Here is a 24,530-nt window from a genome sequence, read left to right as displayed (position 1 = left end):
AAAAAAGCCAGCCTGGAGGCACTGCAGGAGAAATACTGCGCTTTCGTGTGCTGCCTGCTGTCCCGTCTGTCCCTGCAACCACTGCAGGGATTAAAAAGCAAGAGGACCTGGGAGAGCAATAACCCGGCAGAGGGGTCGGGGTGTGCCGGACTCTGCGGGGCTGCAAGACCCAGCGTGCCCACGAGGAAACCCAGTGGGGTGCTGGAGGTGGGACACGGACAGCTTTGTGGGGCAGGGTGCTCCAAAACAGAGGGAAAATAATAAAAAAAATACCATTAATAAAAATACCTTTAAAGTTTGGCATGGACGGCGCTCCCCTCTGTAGCAGGTGCTCTCAGGTGCAGGAGCCAGGGCACCGCGCTAACACATCCCTGCTCTGCGCCGCTTCCAGTGGCTAACATTCGTTTTGACCAACCCCAAAAATAATGCGATATCAAGGAGCATGAAATATTCATGAGGCCTGGTCTAACGTGCACATTAGATGTGGCGCGCAGCACCGCGCGCCCTAATGCTGCCTCTGCAGCCTCCTAATCCCCGTGCCCGGCGCGATAGGCTGCGCGGAGGAGCCAGCTCTCGTTAGTCCTAATTGAAACGAGGGCGAACTTTCGCAGGCGAGTTTCCATGAATCACAAAGGCAAACATCTGCTGATGCGGGGCTGCCCTTATTTGTATTTCTGTGCCCAGGTGAGAGCCGCGAGCACAGTTATGCTCGGCAGCAAACGAGAAGCGGGAGCGATGCCGGGCGCCCGCACATCAGCGCTGCGGGGCTCAAATGAAAGGCTTAGGGAGCTGCTGCCCCGTGCCTTCCCCAAACACACCGTGGTGCTGGGCAGAGCCCGTGCCCTGCTCCTGCAGGTCGTTGGGGCTGCCCTTTCCAAGTGGCTCTGCCCAGCCAGGTCTGAGCAGCGCTACGAGCATCAGCCAGCCCGGACACCGTCCCCTGCGGGCACGTAGCCGACACTGGGGGCTTACAACAGCCCCCCGGGCCCTGCCTGGAGCCGATCAGCTCCTGGGTGCGCTCCCCTCCTGCACCCAAACCCCCAGCATCAGCCCCGGTTCATCGGCCGGGACGGGCTCGTCTCTGACACCCGGCTGCAAGGAGCAGCAGGAGGCAGGCAGGGAGCTGCGGACCCCCCACGGGCACAAACCCCTTTTTCTGCCAGTACCCGCGAAGTAACAGCGCCGACTGAGCCTTCCCGGGGCTGATCCAGCTCCAACCAAGCAGCGGCAGCATTAGCACTGAATTAAAAGCGCATGCAAACATCGGTGGCGTTAGCACAGAATTAAAATACACGCTCGAGCAGGCGGTGCTGAAATCCCTCCTTGCAGGAGAGCCAGCGGGCAGGGATGGGCCGAGGTGGGAACAAGCTTCCAGGGCGCTAGCGCCAACGCTCCACATTTACACGCCAAGAGATGAGCTCCTGCTGCTGCTTTAGCTACTCGGGGACAGTCTGCACAGCTGGCTGCGATCAGGCTCTGAGCAGGTTGCAGTGAGCAGAGGAGACCGGATTCTGCTGAAAGCATAAAATGAATACGGCATCAATAATTACAGGAGACCGTGCCTAGCAAGGCGAAGTGCTGGGCTGAGTCCCTCCTGCAGTTCTTACAGGACAAGCACACCCTGCAAGTGGCAGCGGTAACGGTCTAAGACAAGAAATCTTAGAACCAAAGTGGATTTTGGCACGCCACAACCTTTTCCTAAGCACACAGGAAAGCCGAGCAGCAGCTAAGCACCTTCATTATTTTATATTATATATATATATATATATTTATATAACTTTCTTCTATATATACCAGCTAACCCCCCCTTTTAAAAATAAAAAAAATAAACAGCGGTCTGCTGAATATTGCCTGCCTTAGAGAAAAATGCAATTTCCTAAAATTGCTCATACCCAGCCTAGGGCAGAGCAGCTCCTTGGTTACTGCCTCACCTGAACAGACCCCAGCCCTTGCTTCCTGGCCAGGGGCAGGGCAGGGGGGCTCGGGGCACGGCCGCTCGCGCTGCAGGGGACGGCTTCAGCCTGGTGCAGAACAAGTGAGGCCAAAGCAGAGACCCCATGTACATGCAGAGCCCCGCGGCTGTGGAGAGCTCCCCATGGGGTTGCAGGCAGCAGCGCCCAGCACTCCCGGTCCTGGGTCATGGATGCACAGAGCTCCCCTGCCCTTTCCTTGTCCTACTTGGAATATTCTGCACGTCCTACTTGGAATATTCTTCAGTTTTTTTGTGCCTCGCTAAGCAGCTCTTTATACGTCTGCTTTTCCTTCGTGTACCAACAGCACAGTCCTACCTTCATGCGCTTGGCTCCTGGTCCAACCGTACAAGCTCACACCTTCACTTTAGTGAGAAAAAAATTTAAAAGCAAAAAAAACACCAAACAAGAAAATAAAAAAAAAAAAAAGCAACTCTCCCTCCAGTAATTGCTATTTAATCCTTGACCAAGAAAACTAACAAGTTCTCCTAAGTGAGGCGAACCTTTGGGGCGTTTGATTCGCAGAGCAGCTGAGCACCGCAGCGCTGCACAAATCAGATGTATAAAGTGTATTTTATTTTTGCTGCTCAACAGCACAAGAGAGCTAACGCGGCGGGGCCGCCAGCGCCTTATCCAATCTGACAAAGCGCACAACCCAAGGGTGCTCGTCCTCCCCGGCACTCACAGCGCATCTCATCCATTACAGGAACGCGATGTGAAAACTGACCCTTCCCTCCCAAGTATGAACGTGAATCCTCTTTGCCAGGCAGGTTGGTTCAGAGAGAGGCTACTGAAATCACTCCTAGCCTAGAAGAGCCGTACACTTACTCATTCAATGCAAACAAGAGTTTGTTTCCTTGAAAAAGAACAAATATATAGCCTTTTGTTTGGTGGCTCTTCCTTACAGCCCAGCTGTCACAGAGATTCTTAGGGAAAGGCTGCAGAGTTGCAGCGTTACCAAACATTGAGCACAATGGGCTGTGTGTGAAGCACACAAAAGAACAGCTAAGGGAAGATTTCAGAGTTGATAATAAATTTAAATACTTTCTCGACGCATCGGCTCAAACCCTTGTTTCCATGAATTTATCATCACACTCCTGTACTTTTCTTTTTAAGCAGAGTGTTTAATCTAAGCTACCGCATACACTCAGCAATTTAGAAATTAGAAAATGCTCAGTAAATACAGGAAAACTTTTAGAATTCAGGACTTACTCTAACAGCCCAACTCTGTGCTTTTATAGGAAAAAGTCACATTGGCAAGAAAAGGAATCAAAAGGAATCAAAGCCTGAAACAAACCTGACAAAACATGCAGTGCCCATCGAATCCTTCACGTGTGATTTCTGGCTACGCTCTGCATGCCAAGGAAAAGTTGTTAACGCGCTGACCTGCAGCACTGGCCGGCTGATTTGTTCAAGGTGAGCCACTGCTTTCCGTACTTGCAAGCAAACAGGGTTTAACGAAATAACTGCTCAGAGTGACTTTATTTTAAAATCTCAAAAACAGTTTACCAGAATTTTGAACGAGCAACACTTGGTATTTTTGAATGGTCCAAATGCGGAATACCTACAGTGAGAGATGTTGAGAACGCAATAATTCGTAACATGATCTACTGCAAATGCGTTGCTGCTTACGGAAATTTACACACAGATACACCCCAAAGGCACAGAACGCAACAAAACCAAGCTGTAGCAAACACAAGAATTTTCATGTGGAGATTTTAAAGCGTAAATTACATTTGATATGTAAAAAATACATATATATATCTGAATTTATACGCAGGGTTATCACTAGGAGATCCCTTTTCAGCCTGCTCTTTCACAGCATGTACTTCGTACCAAGGGTCGAGCAGGGAAACGAGCAAGTGCCAGACGTTCAAGACCATAGGTTAAGTTCTCTGCTAAATAAAAAGAAAGCATTTGGTGCTTTACCACCGGATTTCAAAGTATTTCCCCAGTGCAAGAGCTCTGCATAGGCACGTTTCAAAAGTTCTCCCGACACACACAAAACACCGCCGGAATCAAAGGACCCGCAAAGGCAAACTCAATCCTCACGTGCGACTTTTCTTGGCGTCTGCTGCAAGAGAAGAGGTTAAGGAGAGCTGCGAGCTGATCCTTCCACAAACAGAGAGCACGGCAGCGACATTTTCAGCCTCTCTTGGCGTAACCACAAGCCAGCGGGGCACGAAACCACGGAGTGGGGGGGAAAGCGGTGGCATCGGAAAACCCCGGAGCGCGCTTGGGGTGAGGAGAGGGAGTCTTCTTCGCTACCCCGCGGTGCGTTATTTCGTTATTTCGGTGAGCGGCGGGGAGAAGTCACGCTTCCTGGACGGCAAAAAGTTGCGGTCGGGGCAGCGAAAGGCTCCGCACCCCCAGCGCCGCGCGTCCCAGCGCCGCGGCCGGCCGCTCGCACAAGCGCCCCGACGGAGCCCCCCGGGGAGCGGGGGGCCAACGGGGGCAGCCTCAGGACAACGGTGACACCTCGGGGGTCACGTCGGGAGCCCGGTCCCGTCCCCGCAGCCCGCAAAGACGACACGAGACCGGTTCCTGGGTAAATGGTTTATGTAAGTAATAAAATATTTACTATAACATAAATAGAAACGCACCCTCGCAGTCTACAGTGGTTTTTGCAATAAAGATACAAACAAAAAACCGAAACCAAAGGGGGGAAGGGAGGGGGGCGTGGGGTGGGGTGGGGGGAACGAACCGAACCTACCAACGGGAGGGGCAGAGCTCCGCGCACGGTTAGAAAATAAATAGAAACGGGCCGGGAGCGCGGCGCGGTGCCCTCGGGGCGAGCCCGGCGGCCGCAGCGGGGGCTCCGGCGGCCCCGCGGGGGAGGGAATAAATTAGAGATCGCAAACCTTTGGCTACTTCTGCTGCGGCCGGCGCCCCAATAAATAGCGCTGCGGGCGGGCGGCCGGGCCGGGCCAGTCCGAGGAATAAATTATAGGGGCGGCCGCTCCCGCTCCGCCGCCGTCGGGGCTCGGCGGCGGGGCCGCGGCAGTCAGGGCACGGCGGCGGGGAGCCCGTGGTGCAGCGGCGAGGTGTCCGCCTGTGCGTAAACGTCCTCCATCGGGGGGTGCGGGCCCCCGGCCGGCGTCATGCGCTTCTCCTTCTGCCGCCGGTTGCAGAACCAGACCCGCACCACCTCCTTCTCCAGCTGCAGGGAGTCCGCCAGGGAGGTGATCTCGTGCGCCGAGGGCTTGGGGCACTTGAGGAAGTGGTTCTCCAGGGCGCCCTTGACGCCCACCTCGATGGAGGTGCGCTTCTTGCGCTTCCTGCCCTGCGCCGCGATCTTGTCCAGGTTGGTGGGGCTGCCCGTGCTGGAGTCCGTCTCCTCCAGCCACTTGTTGAGCAGCGGCTTCAGCTTGCACATGTTCTTGAAGCTCAGCTGCAGCGCCTCGAAGCGGCAGATGGTGGTCTGCGAGAAGACGTTCCCGTACAGGGTGCCCAGCGCCAGCCCCACGTCGGCCTGCGTGAAGCCCAGCTTGATCCGCCGCTGCTTGAACTGCTTGGCGAACTGCTCCAGGTCGTCGGAGCTGGGCGCGTCCTCGTCCGACGGCTCGGGCGGCCCCAGCGGCGGCGGCGAGGCCGCCAGCTCGTGGCCCCCGGCCTCCTCGGCTCCCAGCGGGTCCCGCAGCCCGTGGTGCAGCGCGGGGCCGGGCGGGCCCAGCATGCCGTTGAGCCCCCCGTAGGGCTGCGCGTACAGCAGCGGCTGCCCCGACGGCGGCGACATGGGCGGCAGGTGGTGCGCGCCGCCCTGCGCCCAGCCGCCCGCCGCGCCGCCCGCCGCCGCCTGGTGCACGAGGTGCGGCCGGTGGTGGAAAGCGGCCGGCGGAGGCGGCGGAGGGGGGGGCAGCTCGTCGCGGGGCCCCCCCGGGCCGCCCTTGCCGTGCTCGGCCGCCGCCAGGTGCGCCCCGCCGGGGGGTCCCCCGCCGCCTCCTCCTCCTCCTCCTCCGCCGCCCCCGCTGCCCCAATCCGTGCCGGCGCTGGGCAGCCACTGGTGGTGCGGCAGCGCGGCGGGGGCCAGCCCCTGCAGGTAGTCGTGGTGCATCATCTTCTGCACGTCGCGGTACGTGGCGGCCTGCGGCAGCCGCTCCCCGTCGGGGTGCAGCAGCGCGGCGCCGCGCGGCAGGTACTGGGCGGCGGCGGCCATGGCCGTGTGCGCCGCGCCGCCCCGCGCCCCGCTTTAGAGCCCCGCGCCGCGCCGCCGCGCCGCCGCGCGCCGGCCACGCCCCCCGCGCCCCATTGGCCCGCCGCCGGCGCGCGCCGCCCGGCGATAGGCGGAGGGGCGGCAGGGGGGCGCGCCCCCCGCGGGCCCGGCTGCTATTGGTGGGAGGGCGAGGGGGGCGGCGGGTGGGATTGGTTGGGGGGCGGGGCCTGCGGGGAGATAGGGAGGGGGGGTTGGACCGCGGGAGGGCGGCGGGGAGGAGGGCGGGGATTGGAGGAGGGGCGTTCATTCATGCCGGGCGGCCCGCGGCCACGTGGGGCGGCGGGGGGCGACGGGCGCGGGGCTGGGGAGGGGCAGGGCGGTGCGGGGCGGTGCGGGGCGGGACGGGACGGGACGGGATGGGATAAGACGAGACGGTACCGGACGGGATGGTGCTGGGCAGGATGGTGCGGGACGGGGCGGGGTGGTGCGGGACGTGTGGTGCTTTGCGGGACGGGGCGGTGCGGTGCGGCGTGGCGTGACGCGGTGCGGGGCGGGACGGTGCGGTACAGCACGTTGTAGGACAGCACGGCGTGGTGGGGTAAAGTACGGTGAGATACGGTACGGTGCAGTGCAGCACTGCACGGTGCTGGGCGGGACGGTCCTGTATGGTACCACATGGTGCAGCACAGCACGGTGCAATATAGCACCATATGGCATGGTCCAGCAGAGTACAGTTCAGCAGAGCACAACATGGCACGGTGCAGGATGGTAGAGCGCAGCACAGCACTGTGTGGGGCTGTACGGTACGGCCTGGTGTGGTACCAGCCTGTACGGCACTGGTGCAGCACGTTACGGTACAGCACGGCCTGGTGCTGTACAGCACAGTACAGTCCAGCATGGGGCCACACAGCACCGATGGCCTGACCCAGCCCAGCCCAGCACGCGGCAGAGCCCACCTGATGCCCCAGCTCACATCCATGTCTGTCACCTGCAGTGCCCCCGCTCCCCCCAGCCCCTTTTCCAGCCCCCAAGCTGGGAAGAGCCCCTTGTTCTGGAGGCACGTCACTGCCCTCTGCCTGGAAACCCCTTGTCCCAGTGCACGAAGTGCCGTTTGTCCCAGCACCGGCAGGTGTCTGCGGCTGGGAGAACATCCCCAGCGCGGCTGCCTGCTGGTTAACGCCGCCTGGATCGCGGTGCCGAGGGCAGCCCCGGGGCCCTGGGCAGGTGGGGGCTCCTTCTGAAGCTCCTTCCCCATCCCATAAAGCACCGAGGGCCAAGGGGAGAGGATCCGAGACCGTTTGGGCGTCACGGGAAATGCGGGGCTCAGGGAGGAGAAAGGAGCAGCCTCAGAGGCAAGTCCCTGAGCCGGTTTGCGGGTTGGCACGGGATAAAGGGTGGAGGAGTTTGTGGGAAAAGACAAGGACAACAAGCAACGGACGTGTCTGGCGGTGCTGGGAGAGGGGCAAGGGACACCTTAATTAACCCAGCTCCAGACTTCGTTTGGGGCTCGAGGCCTGAAGTGAATCGGGATGGGCACCGGGAACATTAATCACTTCTGAAAATTAATCTCTTCGCCTCCGTGCTCCCATTTGTAACATGGGAGCAGAGACGGTGACCTTTGCCAAGGGCTTGGGCGAACAACGAACCTCCGGATCAATACGAGTACGAGCGCCACATGTCAATGGCCACGTGCTGACGCCCCGCTCCCTGCCGGGGGGACGCCTGGGCACGGTGGTCCCCAGGGCTGCCAGACCTGGCAGGCTCCGTTTCGCGCCATCCTTGCCAAATTGGAGAAGTTTGGGTTTGAACGTGGGCGTTTTTTGGCTGTGATGTGCGATCGGTTCCTTTCACTGACCCCAGTACCTCCTTTCAGGTGTACAGCCGTGGGAAGAGGCAGGACCTTGCAGGACAGATGGCTTCCATAGATCACGGAGCACATTTCACTAGGAAAATAATGCTCTTTTTTTTTTTTTCTTTTTCATTTTTTCCTAAGGAATCCTTTGCAAACACTGCCTACGTCTGTAATGAATATAACCCTTTCTGATGATTCAGTGACATGCTGTAAAATATCATACTTGGATAAGCATTTTCTGTGTATTTTTTTCTGACCCAGACTCATATTCATGTCAGCTCTGCATGATGCAGTGCTGTAATATTCAAATTTTTGGTAGCCAATTGCTCTTGATATTTATATCCATTTTTAAGGGAATCACAATGAATAAATGTGCCCAGCTCTAACTTTATGCAAAATAAGCTGTGTGTAAATCAGTAAATCATTAGTAGGAATTAATCACTTCCAACGGCTGAGGACTGGATCTCCTTTCAAACTCCTGTTTACGTGTTTCAGAACTCACCAGAGGAGAAAACGTGTGATAACTTGGGTCCCCATCGCAGCCCATTCAGGCAGTAATAGTGGTTTGTGCCCGATCAAACGATCTTTTCAAACCAAGGTGTCAGGCAGACTGTGCTCTGGGCTTGTTTTGCTAAATAGAAGTTGAATGTAGAGGCTGGAAACAGCAAAGAACAGAGGAGGATGACAAAATCCCATTTAACGCTTTCCTCTGTAACTCCACCTCCAGAACTGAGAGCCAGGTGGCAAAGTCTCTCTTTCGTAAAACAACGGGAAGGAGGCGAAGGCACAGGGGAGACGTGACCCTAAGTCGAGCTGCAAGGGAGGGGGTGAGAGGTGGCCCCATAAACGCCAACTTCCAGGGCTGGACGTGCCTCTCGGTGTGCCGTGTGGCCCCGTCCCCACGCTGCTGCGGAGGTAACGCTGTCTGAAAGGCTCTGTCGGTATTTCAGGAGGTTGAAAGAGCCTGTGCTTTTTCATTATTACATTTATTATTTTTTTACAGAGCTTTTCCACAGCTGTATCATCCAGCAAATCCCTGCAGGAGGGCGTCCAAGTTTTCTAGCAAAAGGCAGCTCCTTCATTATGCCTTACCAGGAATATTGGCATGCAGTCCCTTCCCTGTTCAAGGAATAAACAACCCCATGGGCGATGTTCGATATTATTCATTCTCTGTGTGACTGTGACAGCATCAGAAGGCGCCTACCTAATGCAGCTGGAGCTGCGCCGGGGGAGGACGGATCGGGGCGAGCTGGGCGCGCGGGGAAGCGGTGCTGGGGGTGCTGGTGGCAGCACCCCATCCCCATCTGGATCCAGGTGATGGGGATGCTCAGGCTCGCTGCTGCTCGAGAATGCTCCGTGATGAGGGCCCGTGTCGCACCAGGACACTGCTGGGAGCCCGTCCCCAGGGAGCCGGAGGAATTCTCCCCATGGGTTTTGTGCAGGAGGTGCTGGTTCCCCCTCTGCTCTCCTCCCTGTTTAGGTTCAGCTCCCGTGCGGTGCCAACGGGATCTGCGAGGCTTGGTGGTGCAGGGCCAGTAAGTGAGTGATAATTTAGTAAGTGATAACTTAGAAGTTAGTGGCTGAGACGACAGTGATTTTAATTACAAAACTAGTGAGGAAGGGAAACAGTGACTCGTGGAGAATGGTTGATGCAGACGTGCAAGGCATGCTCACCACGGTTAGCATGAAGTGTATCTGGTCCTGTAACCATCTGAAAATTGTCCATAAAGAATTGTTCTCACAGGGCCAAGATGAATGCAAAAGATGCTGTTGTGATCTTTTATTGAATCAATGAAACTTAGATTAAGCAGTCACTAAATTCCTATTTACACAACAGACCTTAATGGCTCCAAAGGAAGCACTCAAATGTATTCGACAAATAATCCCTATTTATGAAAGCCCCGTAATATGCATTTACATAATCCCCACTTTAAAAAGCTGTATCAGCTCTAAAGTTCCTCAGCTCAGAGATATGCCCCGGGGGATTAGAAGCACCAACCAAAACAAAGGGAAAGAAAACGCACGCATGCACACAGCCACACGAGCACCGAGATCCCCGCGCCCAGCGGGGCACCGGGACGACGTCCTGGCCCCGTGCACACACCCGGGAGCGCACGCACGGCTCTGCGGGGGGCTCGGCCTGATTTGGGGCACACACAGCGAGTCCCTTTCGGCTTCCTGAGCTTCTTTATTTTCCCAAAAAAATATTCCCTCGCTTAATCACGTGTGCCTGCTGCCCTAGAGAAACAGCTCGGCTGCATGAATGGCCTGGGAGGGCCACGGCAGCTTTCGGAAGCGGTCGGCTTGGCGCGGAGCCAGCGGGCCCCGGGTTTTATTCATCCTCGAGAGGACCGGACGCTTGCTAATATTCCCACGTGATGGATGGGGCATTTTGCTGTCGGAGGTGCTGTCCTTGAGATAAGAAGTATGACAGGGCAGAGATCCGCACCGAGCATGTTAATGCCGCTGGAGGGTTCGAATAAAGAAGAGCCGTGCCTCACGGTGGAAAACAAGCCGGCCCTGAAATGCTGATTGTCCAAAAGGAGCGCGGGTTTGGGCTATTGATTTGTTACCTTCTTTAATTTCAGTCTGATGAGCAGCCGTCTGTTGTTTAGGAGCGAAATGCCATGGGGGCTCTTGTTTGGTGAAACGGGAACGTCACAGTCCTGGTGGCTGCTGAAGTACAGACTGGGTTCAGTCGGGCTAAGAAGGGGAAAACACAGAGCAGAATTCATTTCCAGCTTCAGAGAGATGCGAGCGCTGCCAGCACGTTAACCATGTGTGCGTGCCTTTTGTTTCAAACTCTGCCATTAGCATTTGTAATACAAATAAAACTCACGGAAATATTGGGATTTACCTGCAGTGAACACCAGCATGCCGGTGATGGGGTTTTATCTGCAAAAAACTGCCCTCCTCCCAAAGCTCCCAGCTTGTCAGCCAGCTCCTAAAGTGCTGCAAGCCCCGTGCCCGGAGCAATTGCCCAGGTCGCCCTCACCCATGCCCGGTCCTTCTCCAGTAGCCAAATGGGCTTCTCCTGGTTTGCCAGGGCAGGGCAGGTCCCGAGCTCCCCTTTCTTGTTCGGCAGGGGCCGTTCCTGCCCTCCTGGCCCCGAAGCCGCCTGCGCTCAGCCCTCGGGGAGCCTCCTGCAGGCAGCGGGCAGTTCAGTGCCTTGCCTCCCAGCTGAGCGCGGGGGTAACGGGAGGGCTCAGCACCTGACGGCAGGGCACCAAGCGTTTCTTCTCCAAACACAAAAGCTTGGGGATTCTGCTCGGCGGGTCCCGAGCGCCGTTCCACCTTAATAATGGAGCTTGTGAGCGAAGGTTTCCATTTAATGAGGCTCTTTGCAGTTTACATAAAACAACCACATGAATAAATACTCAGTTTAGAAAAGATAAGACCTGGGGATGAGTTTGGCGGGGGTTCAGCGCGGAGGATTATGCATACAGCAGATAAAGGTGCCTACAGTCGTGCCGTCACTTGATCTTGTCAATCTGAAACCACCTCCAACACGGAGAAGCAGCCCGTGCTCACCGGCGCGCAACGGGTAACGGGAGCTGGGGAATGCCCACGCCTGGACCCAGCCGACCCCGGGAGCTCTCGTGTCCCCGTGCCTCCCCGGCAGCCAGCCGCGACCACGGCCACTGCAGCAACCTGCACAGAGCCTGCCGAGGGAGGGGAATCGCACGGGAACCGCTCACTTTCCACCTTCCAAACAGATTCAGCGCCGGACACGTGTGTCCCTTTCGTCTTCCCACCCTGCGCCGATTACCCTAATGCTGTGTATTTTCACAGCTGGCCTTCCCGCAGCGACAGGCCACGCTTCCCAGGCTGGCTACCCAAACCGTGATGGTTTTAAAAATGCTCAGATGTTTTGAGAAATGCTCAGCTGCAGAAGAACGGGGAGGCAGATATTTTCTTTGTGGCGAGGCTGAGGTGTGAGGGTTGGGAGCTGAAGTGATGAAACCCTGCAATTTTGTTGTTACTACAAATTATGCCTTGTTTAAACCCTCCTCCTCAGGTTTTGATCTGTTGTACCGGTACTAATCCATATATTTACGCTGTGCCAGTCTGGATTCAAAGTGGTATAAATTCAGCTCATTGCCAAGACCGCGAGCCCTCCCTCGCTGCTGCCGGCACCGTCACTGCCACCGTGTTGGTGCTCTCTGTGACTCATCACTGGCCCTGTTTTGGTAACTGAGGAGGGGGACAAGGGTTCAGCAGGAAGGAAAGCATCCATTTTTAATGAAACTCAGTTCATGTGCCTCTGGAGAGCACCAGCCAGCCCTCAGACCACGCATTGCTGCTTCCCCTGCCCGTGCTCCTCAGTGACACTCAGCAGCCGGGGCAGGACCCTGCCCTGCTCCTCGCTGGATTCCCCCATCCAAAGGGAGGGAAATGGTGAGCGACTGAGGCAGAGGATCACACCCAGGGCAGCGTGGTGCTGAACACAGGCTGTTTGGTAAGCAGGATGCCACCACCGAGTCTCATCGCTCCGTGCTTCTTTTTGAGCCAAGCTCAACGGCGAAAGCACCAAACTTGGTCCGTTCCAAGGCTCATCCTCCAATAAGTCACCCAGTCAACCTGCTTCGGTCCTCCCTTTGGCCTTTTCCTTACCCGTTTAAATTATTCTCTTAACCTCTGCCTTCTTCAGTCCTGTAGAGAGCCCTGAGATTAGCGGGGGTTGCACCACAGGACCAACATAACAGCCAGACGTGCAAGGTCTCACCTGGCAGACAATGCAAGGAGGTTTCTTAAGCAAGCAGAGTATCGAACTGAGTGGGAAGAGCAGGTGCTGCAAGAGACAAACCTTTCTAGCCATGATGCTGGACCAATTCACACTATTATGTTTGGAGAGGAGGATCTGGGGATGAGGAGCTCGCCGGGTGCTTTGGCAGGATGCTCTACCGGTGAGTCACTGCTCTGCTGGAGCCGCACCAGCCCCTTGGCCAGACAAGCTCTGCTTTCATTAACTCTTTCCTGCAGGAGAAGCAGAAGCCAATTAATTACAACACAGACTTTATTCCATTAAACTCCTCCAAGCTCCAGGGGAAGAGCCTTAAGACTCCACTCTGATCCTGTTGCCACTGACGCCAGTAAAAAGCTCTCCACAGACGTGGATGGGAGGAGGCGTTAATTCCACGTCTGCGTTCAGCCTGGAGCACGGCCACACTCGGTGCCGGTGCCGGGGGGGAGCCCTCCGAACGCGATCCCTCTGCCCCCAGCCCCGGGGAGATGCGTTGCCTGCGGAGCCACTGCTGCTGCTCCCAGCGACAAGGGGCCGAGCGGCCGTCCTCCCCGCGGCCACACGCCGCCGTCACCAGTAAAACCCTCCCGGATCTTATCCTAAGCATTTCTCCTTCTGCTCCCCACAAAGACAGAAATCAAAGCTCTTCACTTTCCAGTTTGAATGGACTCTAATTAATTGGATTTTGAAAGAGGGATTACCAGATCCGCGATGACAGATCCCTGCTCGGTCCTGTGTTCCCAGAAGAGAAATCACTCCGAGCAGGGACTACGTCCCAGCTCCACAAGGCTGCCTGTAAGCGGGCAAATCTGAGGCACGAGCTGTTCCTCAATCTCCCCTTCAGGAACTATTTGCTTCAAAGAAGTCAGAGGGCCGAAAGCAGGCTGGCTGTGTCGTGCGGGACTCCACAGCTGACAGGGCAGGAGCAGATCCCGCTTGCTTCCAGAACAAGTGAAATGCCGTTAAATGGCATTTAACGAGGTCTGATGCCGCAATGCCACGCACCCTACAGTGCACACACACCTGTTTTCTTCATTCACAGGTAGATAACCCAGGTATTTGGTGCGGAATAGGTACAGTGATACAAGCAGTGCATTATTTGTACAGCATACAAAAAACACAACAGTTCTTCTGGATATAGGACAGCCTAGTTCAAAGTGAAATTTCTCTTTGTTCCTCGTGTGTTGCAAGTAGCTCGCTGGCGAGGGCCCAGCACTCCTCAGACTGGTTACAGGACCGTCTCATCTGAGCTACGATCTGTGCCACAGCTTGTATTTCTTGTATTTTGTTTAGCTGCACCGTGGGCCAACAAACTCCCACTGCAGTCAACAGGCCCTCAGGACCTGGCCTTTCTCCTGAGTCACGGTGCGGCGATGTGTCACCTCCTCGCTCTGACTCCTGCTCCGAACACTTCTCGTCCCATTGCCGCTTACTGGGGTCACCGCTTCCCAGCGCCCCGCTGACGCTGCTCCCAGCCCCGCTGGCTGCGGGCACGTCCGTGCTTCCCAGGGGAAGGGCAGCAGGGTGGGAAGGGGGAGAGCCCGTGGCAGACGGTGCTCTGGTCACTTAGGGATACAAAACCAGAGAAGAGTTCTCATTAAGGGGCCGGTTAAAGAGCTCAGAATACGTGATGGGGTATGGAAGTAAAGAAAAATAGGTTAGGCAGACATCACATTTCATCTTTATTCCTTTCTCTGTCAATCCCTTTCCTATTGTCTAGTAAATTCTCTTTCAGGGGACGGTGGTTTGGCAATTCAGAATTGCTTAAATCCCCTAGATGAATACGACCTCACACGGGGCTTGTTTAATATTCAGGGTCAGATTTTCAATGGCTTCAGTGCCTCAGCTCAGCTTCAGTTGTTTCTGCAAAGTTATAAGCTCACAGGAAAAAAATACGCAAAAAAAAAAAAGCCCCTGATCTATGCTCAATTTGTAGTTTTGCCATTTGTAGGTGCTCGAAGAAGAGCGGGCCGTTTTTGCACATGGCTTTTTGTGAGCAGATTTCTACACGAACAAAGGGAAACCACACTTTGCCAGTGTGTCTCAGTGGAGCAGATTCTTACAGAATGGAGCGGAAACCTGCACAAACTCAGACGGCCCCTGCGCTCCCCACCTTCCCAGTCTGAAGTCTCCCACCTTCTTTGACGGAGTCTTGCAGCATATCACAACACGTTTGTCCACAACTACATGATCACAAGCGCTGTTTCTTCCCTTCAGGTGTTACAAACAGCTCCATGCTTCCGAAGAAAGAACGTGAATGAAGGCTGCCCATTTCTACTAGAAGTCCGTGGCACCTCATCCCTGTACACAGCAGAGAAAACACATCGACTTATGTAGACTGGACAAAGTGTAAGGTTAAGGTTCATTGAAACTAATCAAGAAAAATACACACATTTAAATAACTGAAGGAGATCTTCAGTTGAAGAGCATTTTCTCTCTGTCCCCATTTAATCCACACGATCGTAAGTTATTATTTTAAATTCTTAATGCATCAGAATGGCAGAAGGTAACTTCGTAGGTAGCAGCATAAGACTAACGACAAGCTGGCAAGGTTGCAGTGGGCTGGTAAAACCAAAACCTTTGGGATCTTTCTGGACAGAGGGCCCACAGACAAGTGACAGCAGCCAGAGCCAGCGTTCCCTCCTGACTGCCCCACAGCTGCGTGCGGCTCCTGGGGCGTACTGCGACGGCAGAGCCAGAAACGCAGCGCGAGGCTGGCCCCCAGCCGGGCTGCAGTTGGTGCGATGCAGACAAAGCCTCCAGGAAGGAACCAAGAGGAGACCCTCACCTCTGGGAGGTGTTAAGCAGGTCGGTGGGCCCCTTTGTATCACGCAGGTGCAGCGAGCACGCAGGGTGCACCCTTCCTGCAAGCCAGCAATTCCCAGCCACTGCCCACCACACACGTACAGGGCCATCAGCAGGCTGCAGGCACCTGCTGGTGTTTTTACCCAGGTAAACCAAGGCTAACAAAACGGTAACAGAGCTATCAACCACCTGAGACACAAGGCAGCTGCTTGCTCCTAGGGCAGCACTGCGGGTAGGCGAAGCGCTGATGATGTTTACCGAAGAATTTTCTTTCCACACCAGGCAGTGAAACAAACTTTTGCCAGCACGTGTTCTTTTCACTAGCTTTTTTGTTGTTGTTGTTGTTTCAAATTCCTACTTGGAGATCTTGCTACAGCTGTGTACAGAAACGAGGCGGGAGAGCTGTAGAAGCGGTGCCAGTTGGGAAGCTCGTGCCCCCCCCTCTGCTTGCGCTGCTTCAGAGCTGCAACCTCTCTCCTCCGCGTTCGGTAGTATTTTCATTAGATACCCGACCTCTGATTCTGATTAAATAACTTGTATAATTAGATTGAGACATCTGCCCATCCCTGGGGGAAGAAATCCTTTTCAGCACTGGACCAAGTCTGATTTGGTTAATTACCTTAGCAGTTCTGTATTAATACACGTTTTCTTGATGGCAAGAAGCTATGGTATTAGGTTTATTCCTCCTGGCTTTCACAATGCTGGAGTAAGACAGTTCAGGGATTAGGAACCAGGCACCGAGCCCAGGATTTCCCTCCTCTCTTCACTCGTCTCAGCATTCTTTCCCCCTGTTTTTGCTGATTAAAATATTCAGCTTTACTTGCCTGTTGAATGCAGTTTCCAGGCTCTTTGTTTGACGTGCGAGGGGAACGTACTCCCAGCGACTGCCACAGAGCAACGCGTCCTGGGATGCTTTGGAGCAATTACACTTCTCGGGGTTCTTTGGAGATGCGAACCTGTACCAACGGACAAATGCATTATTCTGGGCTCTGTGGGCTCCTCGGTTCATCCTCCGGAGGCAGAGCACCCACATGCAGCCTGGGAAGAGGAACGGGCACCAAAGGAGAGCAAAGCAGCAGCACGCTCTGCGCACCCCGAGCTGGAGCTTCTGCCACCAGCTGCAGCGCAGAGCTCCGACCGCAAGACAGACACGCACCGGCCTTTGGGCGAGCATGGCCAGAACTGCACCAACTGGCATGTGCTCAACAAGGAGCGATGGAGATTTGCATCCAAGCCTGGAAAAAAACCCTGGGAGAAGCGGGTGGCAGCAAGCCCAGTGGGCGCTAAGCCCCGAGGTGGGTGCTGCCGGCTGACGCTGCCCCTGGGGCGCAGGCGGCTCCTCCGCAGCCCTGGGTGCTGCCCCCCCAGCTCGCCCACGGGACTGAGCACCCCCGTGTGCCACCAGCGCCGAGCCGGGGGCCGCAGAGCACTGCTGGCAACGGTGAGAACTCGATCGGAGCAAAAGGAACATTACGCAATGGAGCATTTTTCTATCAGCAGATGGAAACACCTAATAAGATGTAAATCATCCGTTTGATAACCGAGCCGTTACAGAACTAGAGATTCAGGCTTCCCAGGGAAACTTCAACTCTCAGAGCCACGTATTTACTATTTATGTGACTTGCCAGCCTATCTAAGGGCTGTCTGAGGAACTCTTCCTTTTCAGAGCGCTGCACGGGCAGCCAGAAGGCGCTTTCACATAGAATTGTCCGGACTCTTCTCAAAGCAAAAATATATTCAGTGCGGGACTTAATTGTAACACGAAATCTGTGAGTTTTAGATAAAAGTGATAGGGAGTGGAAGTCACGGGGGAGGAGAGGCACAGGAGCAGAACAGCAAATGCCTATAGGAGGTCGGACCGGAGAGATCCTGTCCAGCCCAGGAAGACAGGGAGGGCAGCACAGCGCTCGCAGCGATGCCTCTCCACAGCACTCTCCCAGAGTCTGACAGCTTACAGAGATTTCCCATGGCAGAAGTGATGTTTGTTATTCAATAGCTGTTAGGGTGTTTTTTGTTTTCCTTCCACGGCTTCGTCCAGTTTATTTTTTTTTCTAAATTCAAGTAAACATCCAACACCCACAACGCTCTGCAGCAAAGGCTTCTGCAGATAAATGACACGTTGTGCACAGAGCCACCTCCTTTTGTTTGATGAACCAGAGCCAACGAGCAGATCACCTCTGGGTGACTTCCTCACGCTACTCTCAGTTTCGGAGACTGCTGTCCTTCCGTCCTGCACCTCATTCCTGCTGAGGAACCACCGTCTACGGAGCTGTCCCTTGTATGGATGCTCTGCTACAGCCTGGACCAGCTTCGTTGTCCTTTCTGAATGTTTTCCATGTATATAGGTGCTTTGACAGCTAGAACAAAGAACTAAATAATTTCACCTCATTTCTGGCAGACGTGGCTCCCAAGAACACCGGATCAGCCATGGCAGTGAAGTGCCTCGCAGGAGCCGAGACCGCTGTATGGTAAAAAAAAACAAACAGTTTAGAAAGATTTAAAGGCAGCACAACTTAGGAACGGTTTGTGTTAATATCTGAAGCAGCTCTTTGCTGGGCAACCAGTGTAAAGAAGCTTTCTCACGTTCTTTCTCAAAACGCAGGGTTTCTTACAGCACCCCTCAGCACAGCGCCTCCCGGCACCTCGCCACCGACCGGTCTCAGTTTCAGCCCAGCAACACTTCCCCTCCGCTCCATTTTTTTTGGTCAGAAGGTGACTGAAGGTTGGCTTTTACCCTGGCTACTTTTCTTTCCTTGCAACTTTCACACGGAAGCATGAAATACAACCAGAGACGTTTCGAGCACGACAATGGATCACCTCGCGCTGACGTGCCGGCCCAAGGTGTCTGTTATTTATAGCTCTCATTTTCTTGTAGCAAATTTGCATGGACCCAACTCCTGGTGGCTGACAGGCCCACAGCTGTGCAGCTCTCAAGTCGGCGTGGATTTGGGCGAGCAGGGCGAGGCAGCAGCCAGGTTTCATCCCGTGTTACATCGCCCCGTACCTCGCTGCGCTGCACCAGCCTGGCTGCAGGCTGCAGAGACTGGGGGAGAGGAGGGTTGTGCCAGAAAACGGAGCTCGCTCGGTGCTGGGGGTATTTTGTTAGTCCTCGGGGACCGAGGATGCTGAGCAGGTGCAGGGGGAGCAGCCGGAGCCACCCGTGCCGTGAAGCAGCAGCACTCAGGGGAACGCAGCCCGGTGTCGGGGACCTGGCGGTGCTCACACACGTGTGGTCTCCGGGAGCAGCTCCAAGCACGCCGCGTCGCTCAGCCTGAGAGAAAGCAGACTGCTTTGGGACAAGCTAACCGCTCCTGCGCCAGATTTGAAACAGAGCTGCTGCCTGGTGTCAGCAGATGAACTGAAGGATCGATCCGGCAGCAGCCAGCCGTGTGCACTTACCGGGGACCCGTCGTCTCCTTCACTGGTGACGTCCAACAGCGGTCCTCGGGGCAGGAAGCTCCCTGGTGCACATGGCAGCAGAAGCTCCCAGGCCTCAGCTCAGCCCCAACAGCCAAATTTCCAGGTGCCACAACCTAAGACAAAATGAAGGTGCAACATACCCTTGGCAGAAGGTGCCACAGAAGCCACGCGAAGCTGGTAGCTCATCGGAAGCGGCTGGTGGTTTATCTTCAGGGAGCTTCTGTCAAGAGAAATGCTGAATTACAAGAAGAAGCCAGCAGGAGGGATGGGACAAGATAGAGGAGCGATGCCATGCTGTGTCTCTCTGGCATCTCCCCTGAGCACGCCGCAGCCCCCCGAGCCCCCGCAGCCCGGGGAGCTGCCCCGCTCCCGAGCCCTCCCGCAGGGCTCCTCCGATCGCAGCCCACCCGCCAAGAGGGGCCCAAGCAAAGCGAGATCCAATTGCACAAAGCTGGATCATGTATCATAAAGACAGCTTTGCTTAGTTAATCCTCTGATTGATTTTAAGGCCTTGCAGAGACTGAAAGACTATTAAGAGATTTGTGCTGGCAGTGCTCCCCAGCGCAGGCACCGTCTGCTGCGGCTCACCTGATGCTCACCCAGTCGTGGCCTCAGCCCCTTCCGAGGACAGGGCAACCCTTAAACCCTCCACTTAAACTCTATCCCCTTTCACTACCTATTTGTTGAAACTCCCTCTGGAGGGCTAGCACTCCTACACAAAGCCCTGGGGGGGCGCAGACCTTGGCATCATATCCAGGTACCCCACGGAACACCCCATGGAGAGGGGTGCAGGGTGCTGCTCCGGGGACTTGGGGCCACCTTGGCTGCACCCCTGCTGCCACGCTCCTGGGACTCCCAGCACTCAGTTTGGGTTTTTCTCCACGGTGCAGGAGGGGCTGCACCTCCAGGCTCACCGTCCCCGCTCCCTGCCAGCGTCCCAGGGCAGCGCGCTTGCCTCGCTCCTGCCGCTCGGCTTGGCAGGAGCCCCGCAGCGCATCCCCAGTCGCTCCCTGCCTCACTCCTTCCCCATCCCCAGCTCTGCCTGGACGGGATGCAATGTGCTGAGTGTGCAGAGCTGGAACGCTCGCTCTCGCCTTTGACTGCAACTGCTCATGTGCCTGCCTGTTTGCTCCAGCACCTGCCTCCTCATGTCCAGATTCCAACTGCAGATAATGCAACCCCGCTAGCCTCCTGGGCAGGGTTGTGTATGCTGGGAGAAATGCTGGCCTCGAAAACTGGGCGTGAGTCTGTGGGATTCTTCAGAAAGTTTCTGCTGCTGGCTCGTCTGGCAGAGGCTGAAGCCTGACCCTCAGCTCCAGTTAGCTCCAGTCCCCGCCAGCAGCTCGTGCCCAGGTAACTGGCTGGCAGGCTCGGCTGCTTTTCCTCTTTCCACTGTCCTGGACCCTTTTTGTCAACCCAAAAGCCGAGCACTGCTGGTTAGGTAGGTGCCTTCTTTGTTGCAGCAGAAGGAAGCTCTCCAAGGAGCAGTTCTTGAAGCAGCAGCCCAAATTGTTCTTCCCCTTTTCAGGCTTGGGCCAGGGCACCGGCACCCTGCTGAGCTGAGCCCCGCGGGCACCCCCGGGCAGGGAGAGGTGCTCAGCACACACCAACGTCAGCACAGAGCGATGCAGGCCACAGATGCCACCGGGAAGGGTCTGGCCACGTTCAGCCACGGCGGCCTCATCCCGCGGCGCACAGAAGCAGGCTGCAGCCTGCTCCCTGGTGCTGGCACACTGCTGCGCTGCGGCTCGGGCCCCCGGCTGGCATCGAGACCAGGCTGTGAGTGGTGCTGTTGTTCAGGGAGCTGCAGCCTCCTGGATTTCCTCCCTGGGTTACGCTACAACTACGGAGGTGAAAGTCTTGGACTGTGCCCAGTGCAAGTCCAAGACGCGCTCCCAAGCTCTCCTGCCCTGTCTGCTTCACCAGAACCAATGCCAGGTGCTGTGCGGAGCCGCAGCTCCAGCGGAGGTGGGCAGGGCAGGCTGCAGAGGTGGCACGAAGCTTTCCTTTGGGTCCTTGGGCTGCTGCTGCCAGCTCTGCAGCACATGTTTGGCAATGCTCGGTCCGGGTCTCGGGGCGTGCTCGGCGCAGGAGACCCACCACAGACAGCACCAGCGGAGCCAACTGCAAGAGAGGTTTATTGCAGCAGCTTGAAAGAGGATGAAAAACTCCGGGGAGGGCTCTTAATGTGCCAGAAGCCTTCAAATGGAAAGATCCCAAACCAACAAGGTCTGGTTCGTAAGCACCAAAATCCTTCACCTGGCTCTGCCGTGGCCGCCTGGCCCCGCTCTGGGGCTGAGAAGTGGCACGGAGCTGGGGCCTCAAGGAGCAGCCCACGTGCCAGAAAGGAGGGAATTATCACGGGGAACATCCAGAGTGAGTTCTGGAGGGTCTGAAGGGAGCACACCCAGCAACTTTGCTGCTTGTCAGGAAAGGGAGAGGCCAGAAACTGGGAACCACTCGACCTGATACACAGCACAGAGGAGCAAAGAGGGTGAAACAGCCGAGAATGAGGTCCAACAATTGCCATGGAACAGGGGATTATTAAAAGAGGTTGTGCCAAACACGTCCAAAAGATGTCTTGACTCGAGACACCGACACAACACTTGATACAACACCACCAAGGAACTTCAAGAAATCAGATGGCAGCAAGGAGGAGAGCCTCCGTGGGGCACAGCGTGGGTCTGGGCTCGTGGGTGCTGGCCCCATGCCCCGTGTGTCCCTGGGGCTGGCTCTGCCGAGCCGGTGGCAGGGCACGAGCTGAGCCCACGGAGGATCCATCTCCCGGATCTGCTCCTCTGGGGGAGCACAGAAGGGCAGCAGGACTTCACGAGCTGCTCACTTCAAAAGCTCAGCAGCCATGCCAGGGCGAGGAGCTGCCGGGACTGCAGGAGCTGCCTCGTTCCTGCCTTTTTTTAATAGTATGAGAATTTTGAAGCTGCAAGACAGGAATGCGGGCAGAGCCCTGGCGGCTCCATGTTGCTCAGCTGAGCAAAGCTCTGTTAATAACCCGCAACCCCCAGAGGGAGGGAGGGAGGGCCGGTTCTGTTTTTGCTTAACCAGGGTCTCCTGCCATTCCTCCATTATAATATCAAAGACCTGGGTGCTGAGAACTAGATACAAAAGCAAGAGCAGCCCCAAATGGACATGTGCCAAACCCGTGGATCTCAGTGGGGTTTGCTGCAGGAGGGCAGGATTTTAAGCCGTAGTCTGGAGAAGCAAAGACTCAGGGGACAGGATCAGTCTCTAATTATCGTGCAGTTAATGCGAACGAGCAGCAGAGTGAGGAGAGGGTGGGGCAGCAGACACCAGCATGAGAAGCACTGACCTGGAGCTAAGGAAGGAAAAGTTTAGGCTAGACACAGAAAAAATATATATATTATAAAGAACGACTGGCACAAACCAGACTCCTGCAGGGAGAAGCTGAAACGCTCGGCTGCAGGAAGTACTTACAAGGAAACCAGAGGCAGCGTTAGCAGGCACGGTGCGAGAACGAGGGCAGCAAAAGCGCCTGGCTCCGACCCCGGGCAGGACCAAGGGGACCCTGCCAGCCCTCCCACGGGACAGCCATCAGCCGGCAGCTTCCAAAGGACCCCGGGTGCTCAGCATCTCTACCTGGGACACGAGGAGATGCTGGAGATGTAACAGAGGCATCACTTTTGGCGAGAGCCATTTGGACATTCAACGTGCCAGTCTATTAAAAATAACCGAGATGTGCTGGTTAGAAAACCCTCTAAGGGGGAACGAGGGCTGCTCCTAACAATCTCTTTTTCCAGGAAAACCTATCTGCAGCAAGCACCAGGTGCTGTTGCATTTTAATCTGTTAAGTGACTCCTGTTCCTGCCCCGGTACTGAATACTCGATTACTCGCCATAAATCACGCCCAGCCCCGCAGCCCCTCCATCACATTAAGGCTCCCCCCGCCAGCGCTCACGGTTTGGCTGCCGCCCCATCGATCCCGCTCACGCTGAGCACCGCCAGCCCACCGCACGCCGCGTGGTTCCCACTGCCCACGGAATACCCCGATTTCCAGTCCCAATAGCCCTAAACCTCAAACTGAAGGCGGTTTCTGGATGGGAAGGCTTTCTCCACGGGAAGTTTTTCGAAGCAGGGCTTCCTGCCTCCAACATTTCATTTTTTCGGCCAATTTCCTTCATCCACGAGGTGCTCGGTGTGCCCGGAGCGCCCGGTGCTCGCGTGCGAGCGCCCCGAGTCAGTGTCAGACAGCGCGGGGGTGACCACGGCCTCGTGCAGACCTGCAGAGAAGGGGCTGCTCTACCACGTTTCTGCAGCCCCATGGCTCTACCCGAGCACATTTCAGGGTCTCCCCCCTTGCCGGGGTCCCCCCTCCAATGCCTTTGGGCTGCTTTGGGTGCCAGCACCCTGCACAGCACCCAGAAGAACAAACCCGAACATCTCCGCTGTCCTCAACTGCCACCAGGGCCAGCAGCTCATGACTGGATGGGAACGCTGGAAATTGGCGTTTTCTGGCAGAGCCTGCCGAGGGAAAAGAATGGTTTTGTCATTTTTTTTTTCAGATTGTCATTCCGAGGGCTCAGAATTTCACTATAAATATTTTGACACTTCCAACCAAAAGAATATCAGCTCTTTGGCGTATGAATTGGCTGTATAGTAATTTTAATATTTTATATTTAGACATTCTGACAACATGAATGCAATCGTGTAGAGAAACAATCCATGCGACCTAAACCCCAAGTAACACAAAATGTGCTGGAACAGAAATGTTAATCTGGGTCCTTCTGCGTAATTAGAATGAACCTTGCTAACACTTTGAATATTGTCCAATGAATTGTCTGGCAGATCCCTCGTGGACTGAACGAATACCTTCAAACAGCTGAGGATTAGAACTTGGCTGCACTTGCTACGGATGGAGCCAGACAGCAAAAGCAAGTAAACCAAATGGTAACGGAAACTTCAACGAAAACATAATTCCACTGTTAGCTGGCTAATGATTTTGGCTGGAAATGTACATTTACCAAACTGCCCCTTTGTATTGTAATGAGTCAAATCCAATCTCCTATCACACTTGTAGGCAGCAGCCAAGAAAATCACGTTTAATTGAGTTGATTATGACACTGACTTTGGACCTTGCTGGATGGGGACCACCTCGCTGCCCAGGTTTCTCACCCAGCCTGACGTTTCACTGCTGCCTTTCGGGAACAAAGCGCAAGGCACACCTAGCAAACACCTTCCTTCCAGTGAGCCTAACCAGGAATCCCTAAAGGAACTGGGACCTAGCATAAAATCTTTGTGAGATTAGAGCCCCTTGGTCGTGGCAGGACCCAGGAGGCAGCGCTTCCACGTTTATTTAAGCGAGAATACATCGGTTTGTCCAAAACCATGGGTGCCCTATTACTCCCTGGGTTACGGCACAGCTGTGGCAGACCTTACCGCTCAGCACCACCTCTCCCGGGAGATGAGCTGGTGGTTACAGCCACAGCAGCCCCACAGAAGTTCCCACTAGCAATAAACATCTTATCTTTCACCTGACCTCGTACTTGGCCATTCCCTATCTCAGGTCAGGAGAATTCCTGCCCTGGACGCGCAGCTCGACCTTTGAGTTTC

The 24,530-nt window shown here is 55.5% G+C and overlaps 2 protein-coding genes across 3 annotated transcripts in view; both read right to left on the bottom strand.

Moving 5' to 3' along the window:
• Positions 1-3,433: 3,433 nt before the first annotated feature.
• POU3F1 (POU class 3 homeobox 1) lies at positions 3,434-6,167 on the bottom strand. Its single transcript, XM_083809974.1, has one exon. The coding sequence runs from the start codon at positions 6,124-6,126 to the stop codon at positions 4,975-4,977; it is 1,152 nt and encodes a 383-aa protein (XP_083666100.1). The 5' UTR covers positions 6,127-6,167; the 3' UTR covers positions 3,434-4,974.
• An 8,717-nt stretch (positions 6,168-14,884) lies between these two features.
• Positions 14,885-24,530, bottom strand: part of LOC310885985 (uncharacterized protein) — a 63,486-nt gene continuing 53,840 nt past the window's right edge. Inside the window, exons 5-8 of one of the 2 annotated variants that reach the window (XM_083809967.1) lie at positions 19,085-19,164; positions 17,909-17,985; positions 16,349-16,480; positions 15,034-15,900 (exon numbers count right to left, since the gene is read on the bottom strand). In XM_083809967.1, coding sequence (XP_083666093.1) covers positions 16,448-16,480; positions 17,909-17,985; positions 19,085-19,164 — 190 coding nt within the window. In that variant the 3' untranslated portion in view covers positions 15,034-15,900; positions 16,349-16,447. The other variant, XR_014575059.1, reaches the window with a different exon arrangement.

Source organism: Anser anser (assembly GCF_964211835.1).
Source record: "Anser anser genome assembly, chromosome: 24".
Lineage (NCBI taxonomy): Eukaryota > Metazoa > Chordata > Aves > Anseriformes > Anatidae > Anser > Anser anser.
Note: the sequence above shows the minus strand (reverse complement) of the source record. Positions and strands in the feature narration are given on the sequence as shown.

Excerpts from the sequence above, each read along its gene's own strand:
- POU3F1 (XM_083809974.1), bottom strand. The coding sequence starts at position 6,126 with ATGGCCGCCGCCGCCCAGTACCTGCCGCGCGGCGCCGCGCTGCTGCAC.